The 22,170-nt window shown below is 47.7% G+C and overlaps 1 protein-coding gene across 1 annotated transcript in view; it reads left to right on the top strand.

Moving 5' to 3' along the window:
- Positions 1–22,170, top strand: part of LOC123952112 (voltage-dependent N-type calcium channel subunit alpha-1B-like) — a 109,289-nt gene that overhangs the window by 30,541 nt on the left and 56,578 nt on the right. Inside the window, 2 exon segments of the mRNA XM_046021348.1 lie at positions 21,230–21,303; positions 21,305–21,357. Of these exon segments, the coding sequence (XP_045877304.1) occupies positions 21,230–21,303; positions 21,305–21,357 (127 nt within the window).

Here is a 22,170-nt window from a genome sequence, read left to right as displayed (position 1 = left end):
AGAGAGACAGGCAGAGAGAGAGAGGAGGAAGCAGGCTCCCTGCTGAGCAGAAAGCCCAATGCTGGGCTCCATCCCAGGACCCTGAGATCATGACCTGAGCTGAAGGCAGAGGCTTAACCCACTGAGCCACCCAGGGGCCCTTTTAAAAAAAAAAAATTTAAAGGTTTTATTGCATGATTGCACTGGCTAATATGCTATCAGGTAACAATGGAGTTGGGGTTCCCTTCCCTTGTTTCTGCCTGTATGAGTTTAGATTCTGGTTTTAGGCTTGAGAGGTTATGTGTGTGTGTGTGTAAGTAAAGTCAAGGTACAGCACCCATTAATTCCTATTTCAATAAGTGCTACAGTCTTTGAGGTAGGGTTTTTGGGTTGACCCAAATTCCAGACCCAGTTCCAACAGGGACGCCTTCCCTGTCCCCCACCCCTCCGCCCAGTACCAAGCAATTCTCAGACACCAGCAGGGTGTCCCAGAATCCAACTCACTTCTGATACTGCTGACCAGTAGATAGCATCGGGCTCCACAGCTCAAGGGTTCAGTCCTAGAAGACTTCCCGCCACGCTCCACCTCGGGCACCGGTCAGGAGCCCCGGGCTGTCACCTCTGCTTCTGACCTATCAACTACGGACTGGGCTTCCGACTGCTCCCCTCTAAGTTCTTTGGCTTGCTCACAGAGCTCTGGGAAACACGGAACGTTTGCCAGTTCGTTAAAGGCTGTGATGCATGTCAGAATCAAGAGCGAGGTGAAGAGATACGTGGGGTGCGGGCTGGGAAGAGGGTGTGGAGCTTCCCTGCCCTCTGCTGGCCACTCTTCCCGGTCTCTGCCTGCTCACCAGCCCCGAGGCTCCCTGAACCCAGTCTTCGGGTTTTTATGGAGGCGTCGTTGCGGTCCTGATGTACTAAGTCATTGGCCGTCGGCTGGTTCCTCCTCCAGCCTCTATCCCCTCCCTGGAAGTCAGGGTTGGGGTTGAGTGCCTCAACCCTCTAGTCACAGGGCTCGTTCTCCGGCGGACCAGCTCCCACCTTTGGGTGGAGTCCAGAAGTCACCCTTCAAGACAACTGTGTCACCGTTAGGGCTCTGAAGCGTTCTCAAGAACTATGGATGAAGGCCAGATGTCTGAGAAATATATTGTGGTCATCTGAGTGACCACACATGTATTTCTTATAAATCATTATATTGCATATTTTGTTTTATTTATTATTTTTAAAATCTAAATTCAATTAATGAACATATAATGTATTATTGGTTTACAGGTATAGAGGGCAGTGATTCATCAATCCTATAGTTACGTATTTTATTTATTTATTTATATTTTTATTTTTTAAAAAATTAAAAAGTTTTTATTAACCTAGAATGTATTATTAGCCCCAGGGGCACAGGGCTGTGAAACAGGTTGACACACTTCCCAGCGCTGACCACAGCGCCCCCTCCTGATTGCGTATTTTAAAGGGAAGTGTGTTCTGTAGCTCCTTATCCTATGTTCAAGCATCATATGGTTTAGGTATGAATGCGGTGTAGTCCCTGATGTTTAATTTTGTCAATCCATGACTGAAAATGAAATGTTGTTCTGTTGCCCTTTCCTATTATCTTAAATGGGAAAATTATAATGTGCTATAAAAATTTTAATGTATTAAAGTTGGTTGTACTCAAAATCCCCAATTAATTTTTAAAAACAGGACTGTGGTGCCTGGGTGGCTCATTCAGTTAAGTGTCTGATTCTTGATTTCGACTCAGGTCATGATCTCGGGGTCGTGAGATCAAGCCCCATGTTGGGCTGTATGGTCAGCTGAAGTCTGCTGGAGATTCTCTCCCTCTGCCCATCCCCCTGCTTGTGCGTTCTCTCTCCCTCTAAAAATAAATAAATAAACCTTAACGAATACAGCTCAAGGACAGGTAAATAGTGGAAAGTAAAAACCACCCCGTTCGGACGCAGAATCCCACCGCATTTTCCCCGATCACCACAGCTAAACTAGTTGTTCACAGGCAGTCGCTGTGCACACCTTCATAGCGGCTTCTGCCCTTTTCAGAAACATCCGCGCATCGTTCTGATCGTCAACCAGCTGAACTTGGAATCTTGGCTGAGAGTTTTTTCCCACGTTTTTTGGGTTACAAATGTTATATTGAGGGGTGCTGGAGTAGCTCCGTGGACCGAGCAGCGGAGTCCTGATTTCTGCTCAGGTCACATCTCGGAGTCCTGGGGTGGAGCCCTGGGTCTGGCTCCACACTCAGCAGGGCGTCTGCTTCCTTTCTCTCTACCCCTCCTCCTCCGCTCGCTCTCTTTCTCTCTCACATGGATAAATCCACCTGTTAAAAATGTTATGTTGGGTTTGGGGGAAGTACACATTTCTCCTACGTAAATGTCAGCCAGAAGAACCCCAGCAACACTGCAGCGCAAGACGCATGTTCTGAAGTGTGCGTGTCATCAAACTGAGGGGCCCTCCACGGGGCCAGTTTACCCAGGGTGGTCTCTCTATGCTATGCCTCTTACCGAGCCACAGAAAGAATCAGAACGTTTTCTTCTTTTTCTTTTCTGGGATAGTTTAAGTAGCATTAGGATTGCTTGGTCTCTAAAGATTTGGTAGAATTCCCTCGTGAAATCATCTGGGTCTGGTTTCTTTGGGAAGGATAATTCTTTGATAATTTTTCTTTTCTGTCTGGATATTGTCTGTTTAAACGTCTTACCTCTTATCTCCTGAGATCTGTTTGGTAGATACAATTTCCTTAGAAATGATCATTCGATCGAGGTTTTCCAATGTATGTATGTATAGTTAGACATAGAAGTGGCTTAAGTTTTTTAAAAATTTTCTGTTTTACCCCCTTAATCATTTTTTATCCTGTGTATTTTATGTTTCCTCCCTTTTTTGTTGATTAGTGATTTATATATGCTGTAGGTTTTCATAAAGAGAACCAACATTTTATTTTATTGATAGTTCTACTGTGATTTTGGTTTTTAACCTTTTACTTCCCAATTTTATCTTTATTATTTCCCTCTTGCCTTTTTGTTTTACTTTGTTGCTCATTTGTTAGCTTCCTGAGTTAGACACTTAGTTTACTTATTTTATTCTTTAATTTTTGTGACGTGATTACTGAAGGTTATGAAATTTCCTCTGATTAGTAATGTAATTGTATGCTTTAATTCTGACATTTGATGTCTTCATTCTCATCCGATTTTAAAGAAATTAGGTAACTTTGGTTTGTCTTTCCTCCAGGTGCTTGTAGATTCCTTGGGATTTTCTGCATAAAGAATCAAGTCATCTGCTAGTGGACAGTGTATTTTTCACTTTCTGATGTGTGTGTGTCTTCTTTCCTTCCCCCCTCGTTGCACGGTCGGCTTCCAGAACTGTGTTGAACAGCAGTGGTGAGAACTGATGTCCTTCTCTTAGTCTCGTCTTGTGGGAGGAGGGAACGTGTAGTCTTTCAAGGTGCGAAGTATGATGTTAGCTCTCGTTTTTAGTTTTGGGTTTTTTTTGGGGGGGTGTTTATAGATGTTCTTTATCGAGTTGGGAAGTTCCCCTCTGTTCCTTTTTCTTGAGAGTGTTGGCATTAAGTCAGAGCTATATTTTGTCAAGCGGTTTCTGCCTCCGTCGATGGGACCCTGTGGTTGTTCTTCGGTGACACGGTCGTTTGCGTTGTTGGTCTTCAGATGCTAGGTCGGCCTTGCGTCTCTGGGGTACGCTCTGCTGGCTGCTGTGCACAGCCGTCCGTGCGTGCCGCACTCCTCTGGGTATGCTGTGTGCACATTCGTGTAGACCGTGTCAGTGTGCGTTTGTGTATACTGCTGAATCGTGCTTGTGGATGTTTTGTGAAGGAGTTTTGCCTCTGTCTTCATGAGGGATATTGGTACTTTTCTTTCTTTCCTTTTCATTTTTTTGTGCTGTCTTTGGGTTCGGTATCACAATGGCACTGAATTCATAATTTGAGTTGGATAGTGTTTCTTCTGTGTTTTAGAGGTGACTGTGGGGAACCGGTGCTAATTGTCCTATCAACGTTTGGTAGACTTTGCCAATGAAACCTGTATTTTTGGAATTGAAAAACAGTCCTCAGTCGTGACAAGGCTGTTACCTATTTCATACCAGCACCTGCCGGTTTTCTGTCTGGACCTGTCAGTGGCTGGGAAGGGGCGCTCAGGTCTTCAAGCAGAAACGTGGATTTGTCGCGTCTCTCTCAGTTCTGTAGGCTTTGCGTCGCATACTCTGCGTCGCGGCTGCTGAGCACGTGCGCGTGGAACCACCGTCTCCTTGAAAGGTTGGCGCTTCCAGCGTCGCGCGATGTGTCTTTCTGCGCCCGATGATTTTCTTCGCTCCGATGTCTACTTTATCGGACATGGATGTACCTACTCGTACTTTGTTTGGATTATATTTGCGTGGTGTATCTTTTTCACCTTTCTGTGTTCAAACCAGCTATACGGTAATGTTTTAAGTTAGCTTCTTATAGACGGCGCACGAATGGGTCGTGTTTTTAATCGGCTTTTTTAGGTCTGTTTTCTATTTGCGTATTCAGACGATTTACATTTGATGTAATTGTATGCGTTACGACAAGTCTGCTGTTTAATTTTTGTTTATTCTTTGTTTTTTATTTCTCTCGTTTCTTTCTTTCTTTTTTTTCTTTTTTGCCCTCCTATGGGTTACTTATGTATTTTAGAGTTTCATTTTGATTTATCTGCAGTACTTTTGAGTCTGTCTCTTTGTATTGTTTTTCAAATGGTTGCTCAAGGTATCACACTACATAGTAACGCATCTCAGTCTACTGGTATTGTTATTTCACCAGTTTAAGTGAAATATAGTAGGTTTACCTCTTTTTCCTTCCTGTGTATGGATGTCATGATCATTTCCTCCACATTCCTTTAGAACACTCGGTGTGTGTTTTAGTTTGTGCCTCAGGTGACAAGCATCGTGTAGAAAACTCAAGAGAAGGAGAGTGTGTTCATTTACCCATGCTTTTACTTCTGTTGTTCTCCTTCTTTCCTGATATTCTGGTATTTCTTCTTTCATAATTTACTTTCTGTTTAGAGGGTCTTTCTTATTCTTTCCTTTAGGGCAGTTCTGCAGCTGACAAGTTCTCCACATTTCCCTTCATCTGAGAGTGTCTGGATTTTCCCCTTCGTTCCTGAAGGGTGTCTACACTGGATATAAATTCCGGGTTGACAGTTCTTTTTTTTTCAGCACTTGAAAAACGTGTGCCTCTTCCTTCTGACCTCCATGGTTTCTGATGAGAAATCCACTGTCATTCGAATTGTTTTCTTCCTATAGGTAAGCTGTTGTTTCTCTCTCGCTGCTTTCAAGATTTTTTCTTTGTCTTTGTATTTCAGAAGATTGATTATGATGTATTTTGGCATGGGTTTCTTTAGGTTTATTGTGTTTGGGATTTACTCAGCTTCTGGAATTTGTAGGTTTATGTCTTTTTGCCAAATTTGGAAACTTTTTCATCCATTCTATCTTTGAATACATCTTCAACTCCTCCCTCTTTCTTTTTTCTTTCCAGGACTCTGTCAGCATGAATGGTTGATCTTTTGTCCTAGTCCCAGAGGTCCCTGAAGCTCTGTTCACTTTTTTCAGTCTATTATCTCTCTGTTGTTCTGATTGGGTGATTTCTATTGTTCTGTCTTCCAGCTCAATGATTCTTTTCTCTGTGCCTTCCATTCTGCTGCTGAGCCCATTTATTGAGTTTTTTCATTTTTTATTATATTTTTTCAGTTCTAAAATTTATATTTAACTCTTTATCTCTCCTATTTCTTTGCTAACGATTTTCTATTTCTTTGCTGAGATTTTTTGTTTCATTTGTTTCCAGTGTGTTTTTAATTGTCTGCTGAAGTATTTCTATGATGGTGCTTTAAAATTATTTTCAAATAGTTCTAACATCTGTATCATCTTGGTGTCTACAGATTGTCTTTTCTCATTCAAATTAGCATTTTCTTGATTCTTGGTGACAATGATTTTTTTAATTGGACCCTAGATATTTTAATATTATATTATAAACTGGGGCATCTGGGTGGCTCAGTGAGTTAAGCCTCTGCCTTTGGCTCAGGTTATGGTCTCAGGGTCCTGGGATCGAGCCCCAGCATCGGGCTCTCTGCTCGACAGGGAGCCTGCTTCCCCCCTTTCTCTCTGCCTGTCTGTCTGCCTATTTGTGAATTCTCTCTCTCTGTCAAATAAATAAATTAATAAATCTTTAAAAAATGTATTACAAAACTCTGAGTTTTACTTAAGTCTTCTGTTTTAGCTGGCCTAATGTGATTCCCCTCCAGCAGGGGCAGGGTGGGTGAGCTGCTTCGTTCCGGACCCGCAGAAGTGAAAGCACAGGTTTCTCGTGCGACTCTCACTGACACCCACACCCAGTGGAAGCAGGCTCCTTGCTCTTGCTGGGCCTCCACGGATACCACCCTGAGAGAGGTGGGAGTGCCTTGGCAGTGCTCCCCACATGACCTCTGCTGACAGTGTGGGTAGATTTCATTACTCTGGGTGGTAGTAAGTCCATGTCTGTCTACTGTGATTCACTCTGGCAGGTAAAAGGGAGGGATGCCTCATGATTTTGGGGTAGAAATTGCAGTTCAGGCTACCCATGTGATCTTTGCTGATCTCACATGGATGGGGGGGGTCTTGTTCCTGCAAGGTCAGGATGAAAGTCTCTGCTCCCTACTTGGCTCTCTGATTCTACCCCGGGAGGGGCTCGGGGTACCTCATTACAGGCTGGTGAGGGTAGAAGTCTGCACTTCCAACCTGGCCTCTGCTCATATGAGCCACGATGGAGCTACAGTTTCCTCTGGGGTGTTTGACTACAGTAGAGTGTTTATTGTCTGTAAGTTTCCTGTCTTTATAGGCTGCATCGTTCCTGGCCCTATTGTTAGGGAGCGCTGGCTTTTTGGGGAGCTTTTAAAAATCTGTGCCTGTTGAGATTTCTGGGTTGCAGGCTTCTCCTGCACCAAACTTAGATAAGGCATAGAAGAAAACCCAGAGAAGAAAGACTTTCTGCCGTGTTGTTCCTCGGGCCCCGAGGTCCCTAACTGATCTGGCTTCTCTCCACCTTTCAGAATCTTACGTTGGCCTTATATGGTGCCTAGGGGTTTTTGTTCTGCTTAGTGGGATGCATCTTTCCAAGAGCTCAAGTCTTGAGTTAATTTTTATATATGGCATGAGGTGAGGACAGAGGATTTGTTTTATTCCCTTCCTCCTCCCCACACGGATATGCATTTGTTCTGTTGCCGCTTGCTGTAAAGGTTAGCTCCTTTTTCTTCATGGAATGTCTTTGGCACTTTTATCAAAAATCCTGGCTCATTTCCCCCATCTTCTTTTCATCTTGCGATGATTTCAGTCATGTCTGTTTTCCCTTGGACTCCTTGTGGTTTCTGAGGCAGTCTTGTCTTTCTCTTTTACTTCATTTCTCAGATGCTTTCTTTTCAGTTTCTCTCCTGAGTTTGGTCAGCTCTCATCTCTCTTCTCCTGGTTTTCCGTATATTCTTATTTCAAGCTTTTAACTTTTTTTGTGGTGGTTTTTCTCATTAGCAGTTGCTGGTTTAATTGGATCTGATCCGTGTTGGAAAGTTGTGTTGTAGTTTGCTTTTCCTCTGCTTTGTGGTGTTTTATTTTGTGGAGCATTTGTTATTAGCGAAACATTTTATCCTTACTTTCTGTTTTCTTTTGCTAGAAGCTTTGTGGGGTGGTCAGGTTCCATTTCCTGATGACGAGGAAGCATGCTGAATTTTCGGAGACCAGTGATCACATGTGATTGTGTGGGGAAGGGCAGGGGCTCCGGTGGCTTCGCTGCGCTCCGGTTCAATGCACCCTCTTCCGTCAGTCCCGTGAACTGCAGCCTCTGTCCAGTGGCGCCTTGCTGGGGGCTGCTCTAGCTTGTTTCTCCTTCCCTTCATCACAGAGCTGCTGACGTGGGCTGCTCCCTTCCAAGCGTGTCTTTTGCCTCCAGAAGCAATGTCTTCCCGAGGTTGCTGGTGTCAGGGCCGTGTACTTGGTGGTGGCAGGGCTTCGAGGACCTGCCACCCCCTCTTCTGAGGACAAACACCGTGTCCCACCGTCACCTGGTTCCTGCCATCCTCTCCCTCCTCCACGCAGCCCCTGCTCGATGCCTGCTTGTGCAGGCTTCAGCGTTCATTTTCTCACTGACGTGTAAGTTCAGGCTATACTCATTTTCCGGGTGCTGTAGGGTTGGACTGTGGGTGATTTTACTAGCTTTCCTTGCTGGCTGTGTGAGTATCAGTGACTGCCATCATCTGTGGGACACCCTCTTATCTTTTTAGTTTCCCCTGAATTTGCAGTTGTGATCACCGTGACATTTCTAATTTCCTTCCCTTGGTAACCCCCTAAATCTTTGTCTAGTTAAATAGACTCAATTTTTGGTTTTCTTGATCTTCTCCATTGTATCTTTGTTTTCTGTTTTTATTATTTTTTCTTCCACTTCCTCTAAGATTCTTTCTCCCAGTTACTAGCGGGACACGCAGCTCCTGGCATGTAAGCTCCTCCACTTGCTGGTGGTTCAGTTTCTAACCTTTGCTCTAAGAAGGGTTTTAGTTGTGTCTTCTGAGTTTTGAAACACCATAGGTTTCATACTTCTAAATCTTTTTCCAGGTTTAATTATCATTTCTCATGACCCATGACTTATTTATAGTGTTGTTTTGAATTTCCACATGGCAGAAGTTTCCTAATTTTTTTTTTGCCATCGATATCATTATATCTTCTAACATTTCATCAACTCTGGCATTGAAAGGAAAGCATCCATTTGGCTTTTCCTCCCCTTGTGTTTGAAGAACATTTTTGGATTTATTTCTTTTAGTGAGGTTTGATGGTGGTAAATTCAGTCTGCTTGAAAAATCTTTATTTTAACCTTTGTTAGTAAAAATTAGTTTTTTTTTAGATTATTTATTTGACACACACAGAGAGAGAGAGATCACACGTAGGCAGAGAGGCAGGCAGAGAGAGAGAGGAGGAAGCAGGCTCCCTGCTGAGCAGAGAGCCCAATGGGGGGCTCGATCCCAGGACCCTGAGATCATGACCTGAGCCAAAGGCAGAGGCTTAGCCCACTGAGCCACGCAGGTGCCCCCAAAGTAGTTTTATTTTGTGTGGAATTCTAGTTTGTTAGTGATTTTCTGTCCACAGTGCCACCATTCCACTGTCTTTTCTCCCCTGTGGTTCTTGCGGAGAACGTAGCCGTCAGTCTGAATTGCTCTTCTGTGGGGCCTGCTTCTCTCCACGTTGCTGAGAGGAAGACTTTTTGTTGTGGAAAATCAGAGCCTTGGAAGTAGAGACTCAAGTATGATGGATCGGCACATACTTGACCCCCACCCTTAAGCAATTATCCACATTCTGTTAATCTTTGCTTTGAACCTTCTCATTTTTTCCCCTGTGCTTTTTTTTAAAGGTTTTATTTATTTATTTGACAGAGGGAGATCACAAGTAGGCAGAGCAGCAGAGACGGAGAGGAGGAACAGGCTCCGCTGAGCAGGGAGCCCAATGCGGGACTCGATCCCAGGACCCTGAGATCATGACCTGAGCTGAAGGCAGAGGCTTAACCCACTGAGCCTCCCAGGCGCCCCTCCCTGTGCTTTTTGTATATGATTTGTATATGTTTATGATTTTGTATATGAGTTTAGTTCTAACTGTGCCTATAAGCATCTTGAACAATTAAGGATGTACAACCACAGAGCATTCTTACACCTAGCAATACTGACAATAATTTCACAATATTACTTAATGTCGATCCCAAGTTTAAATTTTACCAATTTTCTAAAACATAACTTTTCACCATTGCCTTGTTAGGATCAGGGTCAAAACAAGGGCTACTCCTCTGCCGTTGCTTGCTCTGTGTCTCTTTCCCTCTGTGGCAACTTCGCCTCTCTTGTTTTATGCCCTTTTTTGTCGAGGAAGCTCTGTCGTTTGTCCTGTATGACTTCCCCCGTTCTGCATGGACTGATTTCCTCACGGTGTCATTTGATACCGCCCTCTGTCCTCAGCGTCTCCTGTTGACTGGAAGTTCAGTCTAAGGCAGAGCTTCTGACTTGTTGTGTTGACGGTGGCAGGCCTGTGGTTTTGAGGCTCTTCAGCAGCATCTCTGGCCTTTCCCCTCAAGATGCTGGCGGCACCCGAACCTGGGACAACTAAAACATGTCTCCAGAGGTTACCAGGTGTCCGTGGAAGGCAGAATTGCCCTTGTTTGTAAACTACGGATCGAGAGACTCGATTGGACGCCAACGAAACTCTTCCGGGAAGCTCCGCAGGTGGGCTTCCTGCTGCCCTTACGTGGCCACGTCGTGTCGGGGTCACGGGTTTTCCTCTTTGCTACCGACAGTGGTTGGTCCTGGTCCGTCCACCCTGAAGTTCTCTACCACGCTTTTCCCTGAAGGCTTTCGTAGACACTGAGTTTTGCGTCACACGATGGTGAATTCATGATTCTGTTTTCTTTGTGCACTTCTTATTTTTACCTTTCCTGGAAGGAAGAACTTACCTCGTCAACTGCTGGAAATGTAGTTGGTATTTGTAGTGAGAAAGATACATGCTTACTTCTGTGCCTTTCCGTAGAGCATCATTTGTTTGCTCGTTTCTATTTGAGAGAAGATCTTACTTATTTGAGGTGGCGGGTGGCGTGGGCAAGAGCAGAGGAAGAGGGACAAGCGGGCTCCGTGCTGAGTGTGGAGCCCAGTGTGGGGCTTGAACTCACGACCCTGAGGTCGAGACCCGCGTTGAGTTGGAGAGTCATTGCTTAACCAGCTGAGCCCCCAGGCGCCCCCGTGTATGGGTCTTTATAATAGTGAACCTGTGCCCAGAAATTCTAAATATGGCCAATTCGACATTTATAGAATTATTAGTACGAGTTTTTTTATTTTAATGTGTTTGATGTGCTTTCGTTCTTGGAACTCACTATTACTTTTGGTGCTCAGGTTGTCCCATCTTTGGTCACTGGGTGCACCTTACAGTTGGCCTTTTTTTGACCTCACATGGTTTTCATCGAGAGCAGTGTGTTCCAGGATTATCGTGTCCCTTTTCTGCCCCAGACGGGGAGTCAGCCATCTCTCCAAGAAGACCTGTGCACGGGACGCTTTCTGTCCTCTTACTTCCGCGGCCTCGCCTTCGGCTCCTCCTGGAGGACTGCCGCGGACCACCGCAGGGAGAGGGCAGGAAGTGGACATACATCACCCAGGCGGCCAGAGCCAGTGAAGGGTGGTGTGAAGCCAGAGGAGCCCGGCCTGTGGCTTCAGGTTGGGACGACGTTGAGGCTTAGCTCAGACCCCAGAGCCCGTGTGGGAACAGCCCGACCCTACTATTACAGGGTTTTACCTGCCACCACACTCTTGCTTGGCTGTTCGCTCTCTCCTGTGCTGTTTTCCTCACTTCCTTCCCGTTTATTCTGGAAGTAGTCGGTCACCCTCCCGCGGCTGCTAGTCTTGCGGCTTCTGTGGGGCCTGATCTGAGACGCGGCGGCCCCTTTGCTGGGAAATGATGCTTGTTTAGCGGTGTGGTTGCTGCTACTGCGTTTCATTGCTTCCAATGTTTTCAGAACTGTTTTCCGTTTTAAACCGGAGTAACGATTCATTGAAATGCCGGTGTCGTGGGCGTGCGGTGTCACGCTAGCTTCAGGTGCGCGATGCGGCGCCCCGTTCTGAGCGTCACTCGGGGCTCATGGAGACACGTGTCCTCGTAATCCCCTCCCCTGTCTCACCCACCTCCAGCCCCATCTCCGCTGTGGAACCGCCAGTCTTTCTGTACAGCGGAGAGTCTGCGTCTTTTTCCTTTTGTTGGGTTCGTTTATTCGGTTCCACATACGCGAGAAAGCACGTGCTGTTTGTTCTCCTGTGACCTCACGTACTGCCGTGCTCTCTAGATCCGTCTGGGGTTCCCGTGGCAGGATCTCGTCGCGCTGCGGCTGAGCACCGTTCCCTCGCGCCTGTGCCTGTCACGTCTTCGTTCGCTCACGCACTGGTGGGCGCTGGGGCTGCTTCCCTAGGTCGGCGGTCGTGGACAGTGCTGCAGTAAGCACGGGTGCTGGTTTCTTTCTCTAAAGGTCTGTTATTTTTTATGTGAGAGAGCGCACGCGCATGCGTGGTGGTGAGGCAGAGGGAGAGAGAGCGCACGCGCGTGCGTGGTGGTGAGGGCAGAGGGGGAGAGAGCGCACGCGCGTGCGTGGTGGTGAGGGCAGAGGGGGAGAGAGCGCACGCGCGTGCGTGGTGGTGAGGGCAGAGGGGGAGAGAGCGCACGCGCGTGCGTGGTGGTGAGGGCAGAGGGGGAGAGCGCACGCGCGTGCGTGGTGGTGAGGGCAGAGGGAGAGAGCGCACGCGCATGCGTGGTGGTGAGGCAGAGGGAGAGAGCAGCCCAAGCAGACGCCCTGCTGAGTGTGGAGCCCGACACGGGGCTCGATCTCCCCACCCTGAGATCATGACCTGAGTCGAGATGCAGAGTCGGGCTCTTAACGGACTGAGCCCCCAACGCCCATGCGTGTACCTTCTCGGATTAGTGTTTTTGTGTCCTTCGGTAAATCCCCAGTAGTGCAGTGGCTGGACCATGTGGTAATTTTAATTTTAACTTTTTTTTTTAAGTTTTATTTATTTGACAGACAGAGATCACAAGCAGGCAGAGAGGCAGGCGGGGGTGGGGGAGCAGGCTCCCCGCGGAGCAGAGAGCCCGATGTGGGGCTCGATCCCAGGACCCTGGAATCATGACCTGAGCTGAAGGCAGAGGCTTAACCCACTGAGAACCCAGGCGCCCCATCTTCTTGATTAACCTCCTTCTCCTTCCCGCACGGCTGCGCCAGTTTGCTCAGGCGCTAGTGCTGATGTGCGAGCGTTCCTTTCTCTCTGAACCCTGCCCAGCGCTTGCTGCACACTGCTGGTTCCAGCCATTCTGACAGCTGTGACAGGTGTGTCTCCTCGTGGCTTTGAGTTCCACTTCCCCGGCGATGAGGGATGTTGAGCATCTTCTCATCTCGATGTCGTCTTTGGGAAACGTTCGTGTCTTCTGCCCATTTTTAATTGGATTATGTGGGGTTTCTCGGTGTTGACTTGTGTAAATTCCTTAAAGATTTTGGATACTGACCCTTCATCTGATATGTCCTTTGCAAATACCTTCTCCCATTCAGTAGGTTGTCCTTCTTTGTGGTTGTTGAATGTTTCCTTCGCCGTTCAGAAGCTTTTCATTGTGATGTAGGCCCCATAGTTTAGTATTGCCGCTGATTCCCCTGCCTCAGGAGACATATCCAGAGAAATGCTGCTACAGCTGACGTCAGAGAAATTACTCTCTGTTCTCTCTTCCAGGGTTCTTATGGTTTCAGACCTCACACATAGGTCTTTCATCCATTTTGAGTTCAGTTTTGTGTATGGTGTAAGACAATGGTCCAGTTTCGTTCTTTTGCATGTAGCTGTCTGATTTTCCCAATACCATTTTTTAAAAAGATTTTATTTATATTTTTTGAGAGAGAGCAGGAGAGTGAGCGAGCTGGGGAGGAGTAGAGGGAGAAGGAGAAGCAGGGAGCCTGACGCAGGACTCGGTCCCAGGACCCTGAGATCGTGGCCTGAGCTGAAGGCAGATGCTTCACCGACTGAGCCACCCACACCAAACACCATTTATTGAAAAGACTTTTTTCCGTTGGGTAGTCTTATCTCCTTTGTCATGGATTAATTTTTTTTTTTGGTTTTTCTGTTTATTTTTGGGTTTTCTGTTTTGTTCTTTTAATCTCTCTATTTTTGTGCCGGTTCCGTACTGTTGTGAGTACTACAGCTTTGTAGTGTATCTTGAAATCTGGGATTGCAACACTTCCAGTTTTGTCCTTCCTTTTCAAGCTTGTTTTGTCTATTCAGGAATGTTTCAGTTCTATACAAATTTTAGGATTACTTGTTCTAATTCTGTGAGAAATGCTGTTCATATTTTGATGAAGTTGGCATTAAATCTGTAGATTGCTTTGGGTAATATGGACATTTTAACAATATTTGTTCTTCCAGTCCATGAGCCTGGAATGTCTCTCCATGTATTTGTGTCATCTTTGATTCCTTTCATGAGCGTTTTGTAGTTTTTGGAGTATAGGTCTTCCCCCTCGTTGGTTAAGTTATTTTATTATTTTTGGTGCAATTGTAAGTGAGAGTAGTTTCTGAATTTTTCTCTCTGACATTTCATTATTAGTGTATGGAAGTGGAACAGATTTCTGTATATGGATTTTGTATCCTGCAACGTTACTGACTTCATTTATCAGTTCATTTCATGTTTTCGTCACTTATAGTTTTTTGGTAGAGTCTTTGGGTTTTCTCTTTAGGGTATCATGTCATCTGCAGATAGTGAAAATTTGATTTCTTCCTTACCAATTTGGATGCCTTTCATTTCCTTTTCTTGTCTGATTGCTGTGGTTAGAACCTGCAGTACGATGTTGAATAACAATGGCGAGAGTGGACGTCCTGTCTTGTTCCTCATCTTAGGGGAACAGCTCTCAGCTTTTCACCATCGCATATGATGCTAGATTTGGTTTCTTCATATAAGGCCTTGATTATGTTGAGGTATGTTCCTTCTAAAACCTACTTTGTTGAGGTTTCTTTTTTCCATGAATAGATGTTGTACTTTTTTCTTTTTTAAAGAGAATATGTCATGTATTCTTTTGCCATTTGTCATTCAAATGTAAGATTATAGAATTTTTATCTTACTTCTTTGATTTTGTATTTATATCTCTTTTCCTTTATACCAAGCAGTTTATCTTTTTGTTGTGGGTTCACAGTGAAATTCAGCAGAAAGTGTAGATTTGCTGAATATTCACCACCCAACCTCCCTTCCTATCAGCATCCCCGTAAATGTGGTGCATTTGTTACAGTCAGTGAGCCTACGCCCGGAGTTCAGAGTTGATATTGGGGTTCAGTCTTGGTGTTTTATGTTCTGAGGGTTTGGACAAAGATATGAGGACATATACCTACCTTTATAGTATCATGCCGAGTAGTTTCACTGCCCTAAAATTCCTTTATTTGTCTTTGATTTTTGTTTATTCTGTTTTTTAAATTATATTGTTTAAAACATTGTATTTTTAAGTATGTTGGCTTTCTTTCTAGCCACATATTGCCAAGCAAAATTTCCTCTTAGCCTAAATAGTTTCTCTGCAGATTACTTTGTTTTCTATGTAGACATAGTTATACTGCCCATAAATACATAATTTTTGACCAATGAACTCGGTAGAGTCTGTTTTTTAATTTCCAGTTAGAAAATTTAAATCTTAATTGATCTTTTTGTTCCTGATTACTGCCTTAATTTCTAACTTAATTGCACTGGGGGTTAAAGAGGAAGACCCGTATCATGGTTTCCTTCGAGATACACTTATAATTGCTTTACGGCTTGGCACCCGGCCAGCTTTTGTAAGTCCCCCCGGTGCTTCAGAGGAATGTGCTGGGGCACCTGACTGGTGCGAGTCGGTTAAGCACCCGACTCATCATCTCAGCTCAGGTCGTGATCTCGGGGCCGTGGGATCACGTGGTGTGGAGTCTGCTTGTGCGTCTTTCTCCCCTCCCTTTGCCCTTCTCACTCATGCTTTCTCCCTCTCTCTCTCCCTCTCAAATAAATAAATAAATAAATCTTAAAAAAAAGGGAAAAGAGGAATATGTTTTCTCTAATTTGGGGAACACTGGCCTTAAAATTTTTTTTAATGTACTTTTTTATTATGTTCAGTTAGTCACTGGCCTTTTTGTATTTGCTAAATCAAGTCTTTATTGCTAAATATTCTGTATATTCACTCGTGTTTTGCCATATCAATGACTGACCCATTGATAATTGGGGTGCATTGAAATCTTTCTTTTTTTCTTTATTTTTTTAAAGACTTTATTTATTTATTTGACAGACAGAGATCACAAGTAGGCAGAGAGGCAGGCAGAGAGAGAGGGGGAAGCAGGCTCCCCGTGGAGCAGAGAGCCAGATGCGGGGATCCCAGAGGCTTTAATGCACTGAGCCCCCCAGGCGCCCCGAAATCTTTCTTTTTTTAGACTTGTCTGTTCTTGGAATAGTTTGGAACATGCATCTCATTGTGGGGACAGTCTGACAGGTGACCGGCCGTTGTTATGCATGTTTCTACAACAATAGCTCTGTGAATCTGAATCTCTTTTGTGGGGCTTTTATTTCTTCATTAAAAACCACAAAACTTCTATTAAGATATATGTCGCTTTCTGTATTTGGGGGATTTTCTCTACGTGTGAACCCTGACATCTCACAAGGTCTGCGCGACCCCTGCTGACCACAGTCAGTCCAGTGGTTTTTTCTTAAAGTGTGTGTTTCTGTGCGAAAATAGAACGGACCGTTTTTCTTTCGAACATCTGGCAGGTGTATCGTTTTCCAACTTTTGGCTTGTGACCTGTATGTGGCCTTACGTTTTGGGCATGTCTCTGGGACACTGCCTGGAACTGGGGTTTGAAGGGCACAGCTGGTGGCCAGAGCTGGCCGCCGGGCCGCGCCTGTGGACCGAGTCGGGTCACTCGGACTCACTTCGTCGGTCTCGTTCTACCTTTTTATTGCTTCATCTGCTTCGGAGTGTGGCATTCGTTCCATTTTCCTGTGCTTTTTTCTTCTTTCCACTCTGTTAGAAATAGGAGAAATTGGTCACTTACTTGCTTATGTGTCACATTTCCCTCTGCTAGTTTAAAAGCTACGCACTCTGTCTGGGTGTCTTTTCTCGCGGTGCTCCCTGTCATGGCGGCGGCGCGTGTCACCAAGTCTGTCCTTGGGTTCGCTCTAAGCTCCCGCGGGCGATGCTGGGACCCCGGGGTGGCAGCTGCGATCACGCTTCCCCCAACTTCCTTGTCACGGTCGGCCTTTGTGGGACAACGCTTGATCCTTTCCTGATCTTAAAAAGTGGATGTTACTATTGTTTTGACTTTACAGAGATCACGTTTCTTTAGATTCATCCGTTTCTTGGCTTTCCTTTTTATATTGCATCTTGGATCTTCCGTTATATCATTTTTGTTCTTTTTTCATTGAAGTATAATTAATAGACAGTGTTATATTCGCTTCAGGTGTACAATACAGTGACTCAGCAATTCCTTTTTTGTTTTTATTTATCTGAGCGGAAAGAGAGAGAGCATGGAGGGGGCAGAGCAGAGGCAGAGGGAAGCAGACTCCCGCCGAGCAGGGAGGGAGCCTGACCCGGGGCTCGATCCCAGGACGCTGGGACCACGGCCTGAGCCAAGGGCAGAGGCTTCACCGCCCAGTGCCTGGGCACCCCGAGTCAGCAGTTCTCTGTATCACCCAGCGTTCATCATGGTCAGTGGCCTCTGGAGCCCCTTCCCCTATTTCACGTGTCTCCCCTCCTACCTCCTCTCTGGCAGCCTGGTTTTTCTCTGTATGTAAGTGCCCATTTCTTTGCTTGTCTCTTTTTAATTCGTCTCCTTTTATTTTTTATTTTTTTAGGATTTATTTATTTATTTATTTGACAGACAGAGATCACAAGCAGGCAGAGAGGCAGGCAGAGAGAGAGGAGGAAGCAGGCTCCCCGCTGAGCAGAGAGCATGATGCGGGGCTTGATCCCAGGACCCCGAGATCATGACCTGAGCTGAAGGCAGAGGCTTAACCCACTCAGCCACCCAGGCGCCCCTGTTTGTCTCTTTTTAATTTGTTCAAATGTTATGTTTCTTGAATCCACCTGTGAGTGAGGTCCTAGGGCATCTGTCTTTCTTGCATTTACTTATCTCGCTTAGCCCAGTGCTCCCCAGATCTGTCCGTGGTGTTGCCGGGGCGAGATTTCATTGTCAACGCTGAGCGCCCATCTTTATCCACTCATCTGTCCCTGCGCCCTTGGGCTGGTCCACACTGGGCTGTGGTAAATGCCGCTGCCATGACTGGAGCTTTCTGAGGAGTGTTTTCCTAGTCCGTGGTAAGTCCTCAGTAGTGGAGTCACTGATCATGTGGTGATTCTGTTTTTCGGGTTTCTTCTGAGGCGCCTCCGACTGTCTTCCGCCACGGCTGCACCCGTTTGCATTCCCACCAGCAGTGCGCGAGGGCTCCTTCCTCTCCACACTCCCCAACGCTTATTATTTCTTGTGTTCTTGATAAATACCATTTTCTGTCCTTCTTAACTACAGACCTTCCTGCTACAACATGCGCATTCCTGAGAATGCCGTGCCCAGGAGGGAGCAGGCCTTGTCACAGAGTGAGGGTAAAGGGCAGGGGTCCCCCGCGGCGCAGCTCCGTAACGGGCCGCCGACGCACGGGTGCAGCCCAGTAGAGCTGCTGCCCGCCCAGTTACCTGTCGGCGCTGATGGCCGCGTCCAGCCTTCAGCCTTGCTGTCGTCCCCGACACGAGCTTCCTGGAGGGCCTTTGCCGCTAGGGGAGACAGGCCTCCTCTCGCACCTGCCGCAGTGTGCGGGGGCAGTAATTGGGACGCGCGTCTCGTCTCCCCGACACCCCACTCTGGGATTTTGCCCCTCATTCCCAGATACTTCGCCATTCCCAAACACCAGTCTTTGTTTCTTCTCCCTGTGAGCGTGTCGCTTTCAACTGGGCTGTTCCCTCACCCTGCAAATAGGTACATGGGCTTAGGGGGAAAGCTGGGGTAACTCGGGGTCACCTCTGTACTTCTCTTCTCCCAGGATTGTAGCTTCTTGGCTCCTGTCCAGGTTGGTTTGTTCCCAGCGCCTTTAAAACACTTACATTATGTGTTTTGTTCAGCGTGTTGGTTGTTTTCGGTGGGAGGATGAGTGCATTTTCAGTTTCTCTGCCACAGGTCATGGAAATGCTGGGTAATTTTATAGACAGTGATTGTTCACGCATTTCTTTAAGATTCGTTTTTTATTTACTTACGTATTTATATTTACATACTTTATATTCTCATCTCACTTTTTTTAACTCTTGTATCCGAAGCCGGGGGAGAGGGAGGTAACCTGTTACTTATTTCTGCTGTCTTTTCATTCATGAGGACCTTGATCCTTGGTGTGTTTGGCGACGGTTTTTATTTTGAGTTTGGGTGTGACTGACCTTACTCTGCCATTTCTTGGCTGGGCTTTTGTGAGATAGCGAAGCCCTGTAGAAAATGAGTTGCTGGACTCCTTTTTCAGTTCTCCCAAGGGAGGTGTACAGCTCGTGCCCTTCTGAATGTACAGGAGAGAAATTCTTTCCAGAGCGTGGAGGTCTGGAGGGCTGAAGTTCTCTTCAAGCTGGGATGGGTCGCCCCGTCTGTGGGGCCGGATGAGGGATGATTTCGTCATGACGTTTGCTCTCCCAGAGGCCCAAGGCACCACCGGCCTGGCTCACTTTAGCCCCTCGGAGGAGAGTAGTTTAGTGTGACCCCGCCTGGATCTCCCGCCTCGTCTCAAGCCCAGGGCTCAGGGCCCTCATCCCAGCCTTGGCAGATCATGTCCCCGTGCAGTAATGTCTCAGCTCTGATCTAGAACGCAGAGGTGACAGCGGGAGCCGGGGAGTGCTGTGAGGACGCGCGGAGCCCTTGGACCATGTCCAGCATGTGGCTGTTGCTCGTGAGTGTTCTACCGTCCCCGCTCCGCAGCTGGCCATTTTGCTGGGTGGACTGCCCCATTTCGGGGTTGAATTTTCGTAACTGTCAAGTCTTGTTTGTCGGTTTGCTTGTTCGTTTCTTAGTGACTTGGTTCTAACAACGAACTTGGTCTGCTGCAGTTCTGTGTTGATCCTCTCCTCTGTTTTGGTCTGCTTTGACCTCATTGATCACATTTGTGGTTGCTGTAGATCTGTTCCAGGAGAGTGTTTCCATCCAGTTTCTGGCATCTTTGTTCCACTTATCTTGTGCAGCCAAACTCTTCACTGAGTCCATATTGGTCCTGCCTTATTGTTACTGGGGAGTCCGAAAAGAAAAGCTGTGGTTTTAAAGTAATAAATTTTTCTTAATTTAAAAGTAACGCGTGCTCATCATGAAAAAATTTTAAATGTTAAAAATGTTGTGACGAGAATTAAAATTCCTGTCCGCTGTTGAACGATCACCACAATTAGTACTGTTTTGGTGTTGCTTCTCTCCCCACATGTGTGACTGTTCTGGAGTTGAGCTCATCGGGGATGTACAACGACGCAACCTTTTTTTTTTAACTTACAATATCGTAAGCTTCTTTTGTCCTTGGAAGTATTTGTAGGCGTTTTACATATCTATGGTGTGGTAAGTCACGGGAATACTGCACACTCAGTCTTTTTCCTACGATTGTGCCTTTTATGGTTTTTTGTCACTGTAGAAGAACTTCCAACAAGCCCCTTTGTGAATGCAGGTTACAGATGAAACCAGGGAGCAGAATTCTTTAGACTTCTTGGCCAAATGGCTTTCTGGAAGATTTTGAATGACGTCAGCGGGAGCTGCTGGCCTGAGCTCTTCCACGCGCGCCCGGGGCCTTTTCTCGGGCTCAGCCGTCCTCCCTGGGACTGGCGGCCGCACCCTCCTCTCCGCTGCCTTCTAACAGCCCGTTTCTCGTGGGATGCCGTGTGAGGTCCAGTCCTGGGCCTTGGCTCCAAGTCACTGCCCCGTCTTCCTGGGCACCCCTGTGGTCTCAGAAACTCCGTTACCCACAGGAACAGAAACGCACCTTGGGATAGAGAGAAATGAAAAGTCAGTGGGAGAAAAAGCACGGCGCACAGACACCAGAATCCTGGTGAATCCTGGTGGTTTGAGGTGTGGGTAAGCACAGGAGCAGACTGAGGGGCAGGGCAGTGAGCAGTGAGGCCGAGCGGGGGCCCCTGTGAGACGTGGGCTCTGCTGAAGTCCTCCCCGGGTCACCGTCCTGGCTCTGTAGGCCTTTGCCAGGGTCCCAGGCTGGGTTCGCCTGGACTCCGGGGCTCAGAGGAGTGTCTGTGGTCCAGGGCAGGTCCCCGCTCCTTCCCGTCCTGCTGGCCGAGATCCCTGCGGGGTTTTCTCACCACACAGACACGTGCCGCCTTTTCTCCAAGAGGCACCGAGCCCTGAACCCAGTGAGCGGAGCCTGATGGCCCTGGTCTTGGGGGCCAAGGGGGACTTTGGTGTTCACAGAACATCTAGACCAGTGGTCCCTGGTGGGGCGGAGGTGCCCACAGCCGGGACCCCGGGCTCGGTGCTGCTCCCATGCTGACCCTCGTGCAGGGAGAGGGGAAGAAGGGCGCCCGGTGCTGGTTCCGTCCTCAGCCGCTGTCGGAGGGGGTCTCCTGTGAAGCAGGGTCTTAGGCCCACGCCGTTCCCTGGTTGGGTCCCCGCAGGCCAGTGGGGCTGGGGCTGGAACCTGTCTGCTGTACGGGTGAGGCCGTGTGGTGCCGGCTTCACAGGCACCACGTCTCTAACTGGGTGGCCCTGTGTCCTTGTAGGTGGTAACGTGGACCTGGAAAGCCAAGCCGAGGGGAAGAAGGAGGCGGAGGCCGATGGTGTGATGCGGAGCGGCCCCCCGACCCATCGTGCTGTACAGCTCCATGTTCTGTTTAAGCCCCACCAACCTGTGAGTCTCCTTTGTGGGCCCACGCCGCGTGCCTGTCCCATATCCGTGGCCGTGGTCCATGTGCACGGTAGCAGCGTGTGCTAGACGTGGCCTGGTGGGCATGGTTCCATGCCCTTCACATGTACTAGAGTCCTGATCCCCCAGCAACGGCGGTCACCCCGCAGACGAGGATGGAGAGCCACGGCGAGGCCCCAGCCCATCCGCACATGCACAGGAGTGAGCCCCGCGGCAGGGCTAGGGCTCGAACCCGGTCAGCCACAGAGCTGCCACCCCCGCAGCTGGGACTGCTCATTGCCGCTCACATGTCCCATTTATGTCCCTCGTGTGTCCCCTTCCGTCGTGCCCGCCATGCACACATGCCTGCGTGTGTCCACCTGTGTTTCTCCGCTCGGTGTATCATGAAGTCGCCGGCGTTTCTCGCCCCCTCATCAGTCCAGCTGGTGCCGTAGGTCACCCAGGACTTCCCTAACGGCAGGTTAGGTGCTGGGAGAACAGGGGAATGAGCAGAACGGACAAGGACCCCGTCCTTGATAAGCTTCTGTGCAGGTAGGAGAAACAGAGAGCAGAGCAGACAGTCAGGAGGGCACCTAAGCCCTCACAGGGTGGGAGGCACTAGGAGGCAGCCCAGAGCTTTGGAGGGAACTGCTGTGGGGGTGGGAGGGTCAGGTCGGGTCTCAGTGGGACGGGGAGGGGGGTGGGGCAGGGCAGGGAGACCAACCCGCAGAGGCAACAGACAGAGCGAAGGTGCGGGGCAGCAGGGTCCTGCGGGCAGAGGGTCTGACGGAGTCTGGCTGCGCCCTCCGGCCCCACCCC

This window comes from Meles meles, chromosome 10 (assembly GCF_922984935.1).
Source record: "Meles meles chromosome 10, mMelMel3.1 paternal haplotype, whole genome shotgun sequence".
In the NCBI taxonomy this organism is placed as follows: Eukaryota; Metazoa; Chordata; class Mammalia; order Carnivora; family Mustelidae; genus Meles; species Meles meles.
Note: the sequence above shows the minus strand (reverse complement) of the source record. Positions and strands in the feature narration are given on the sequence as shown.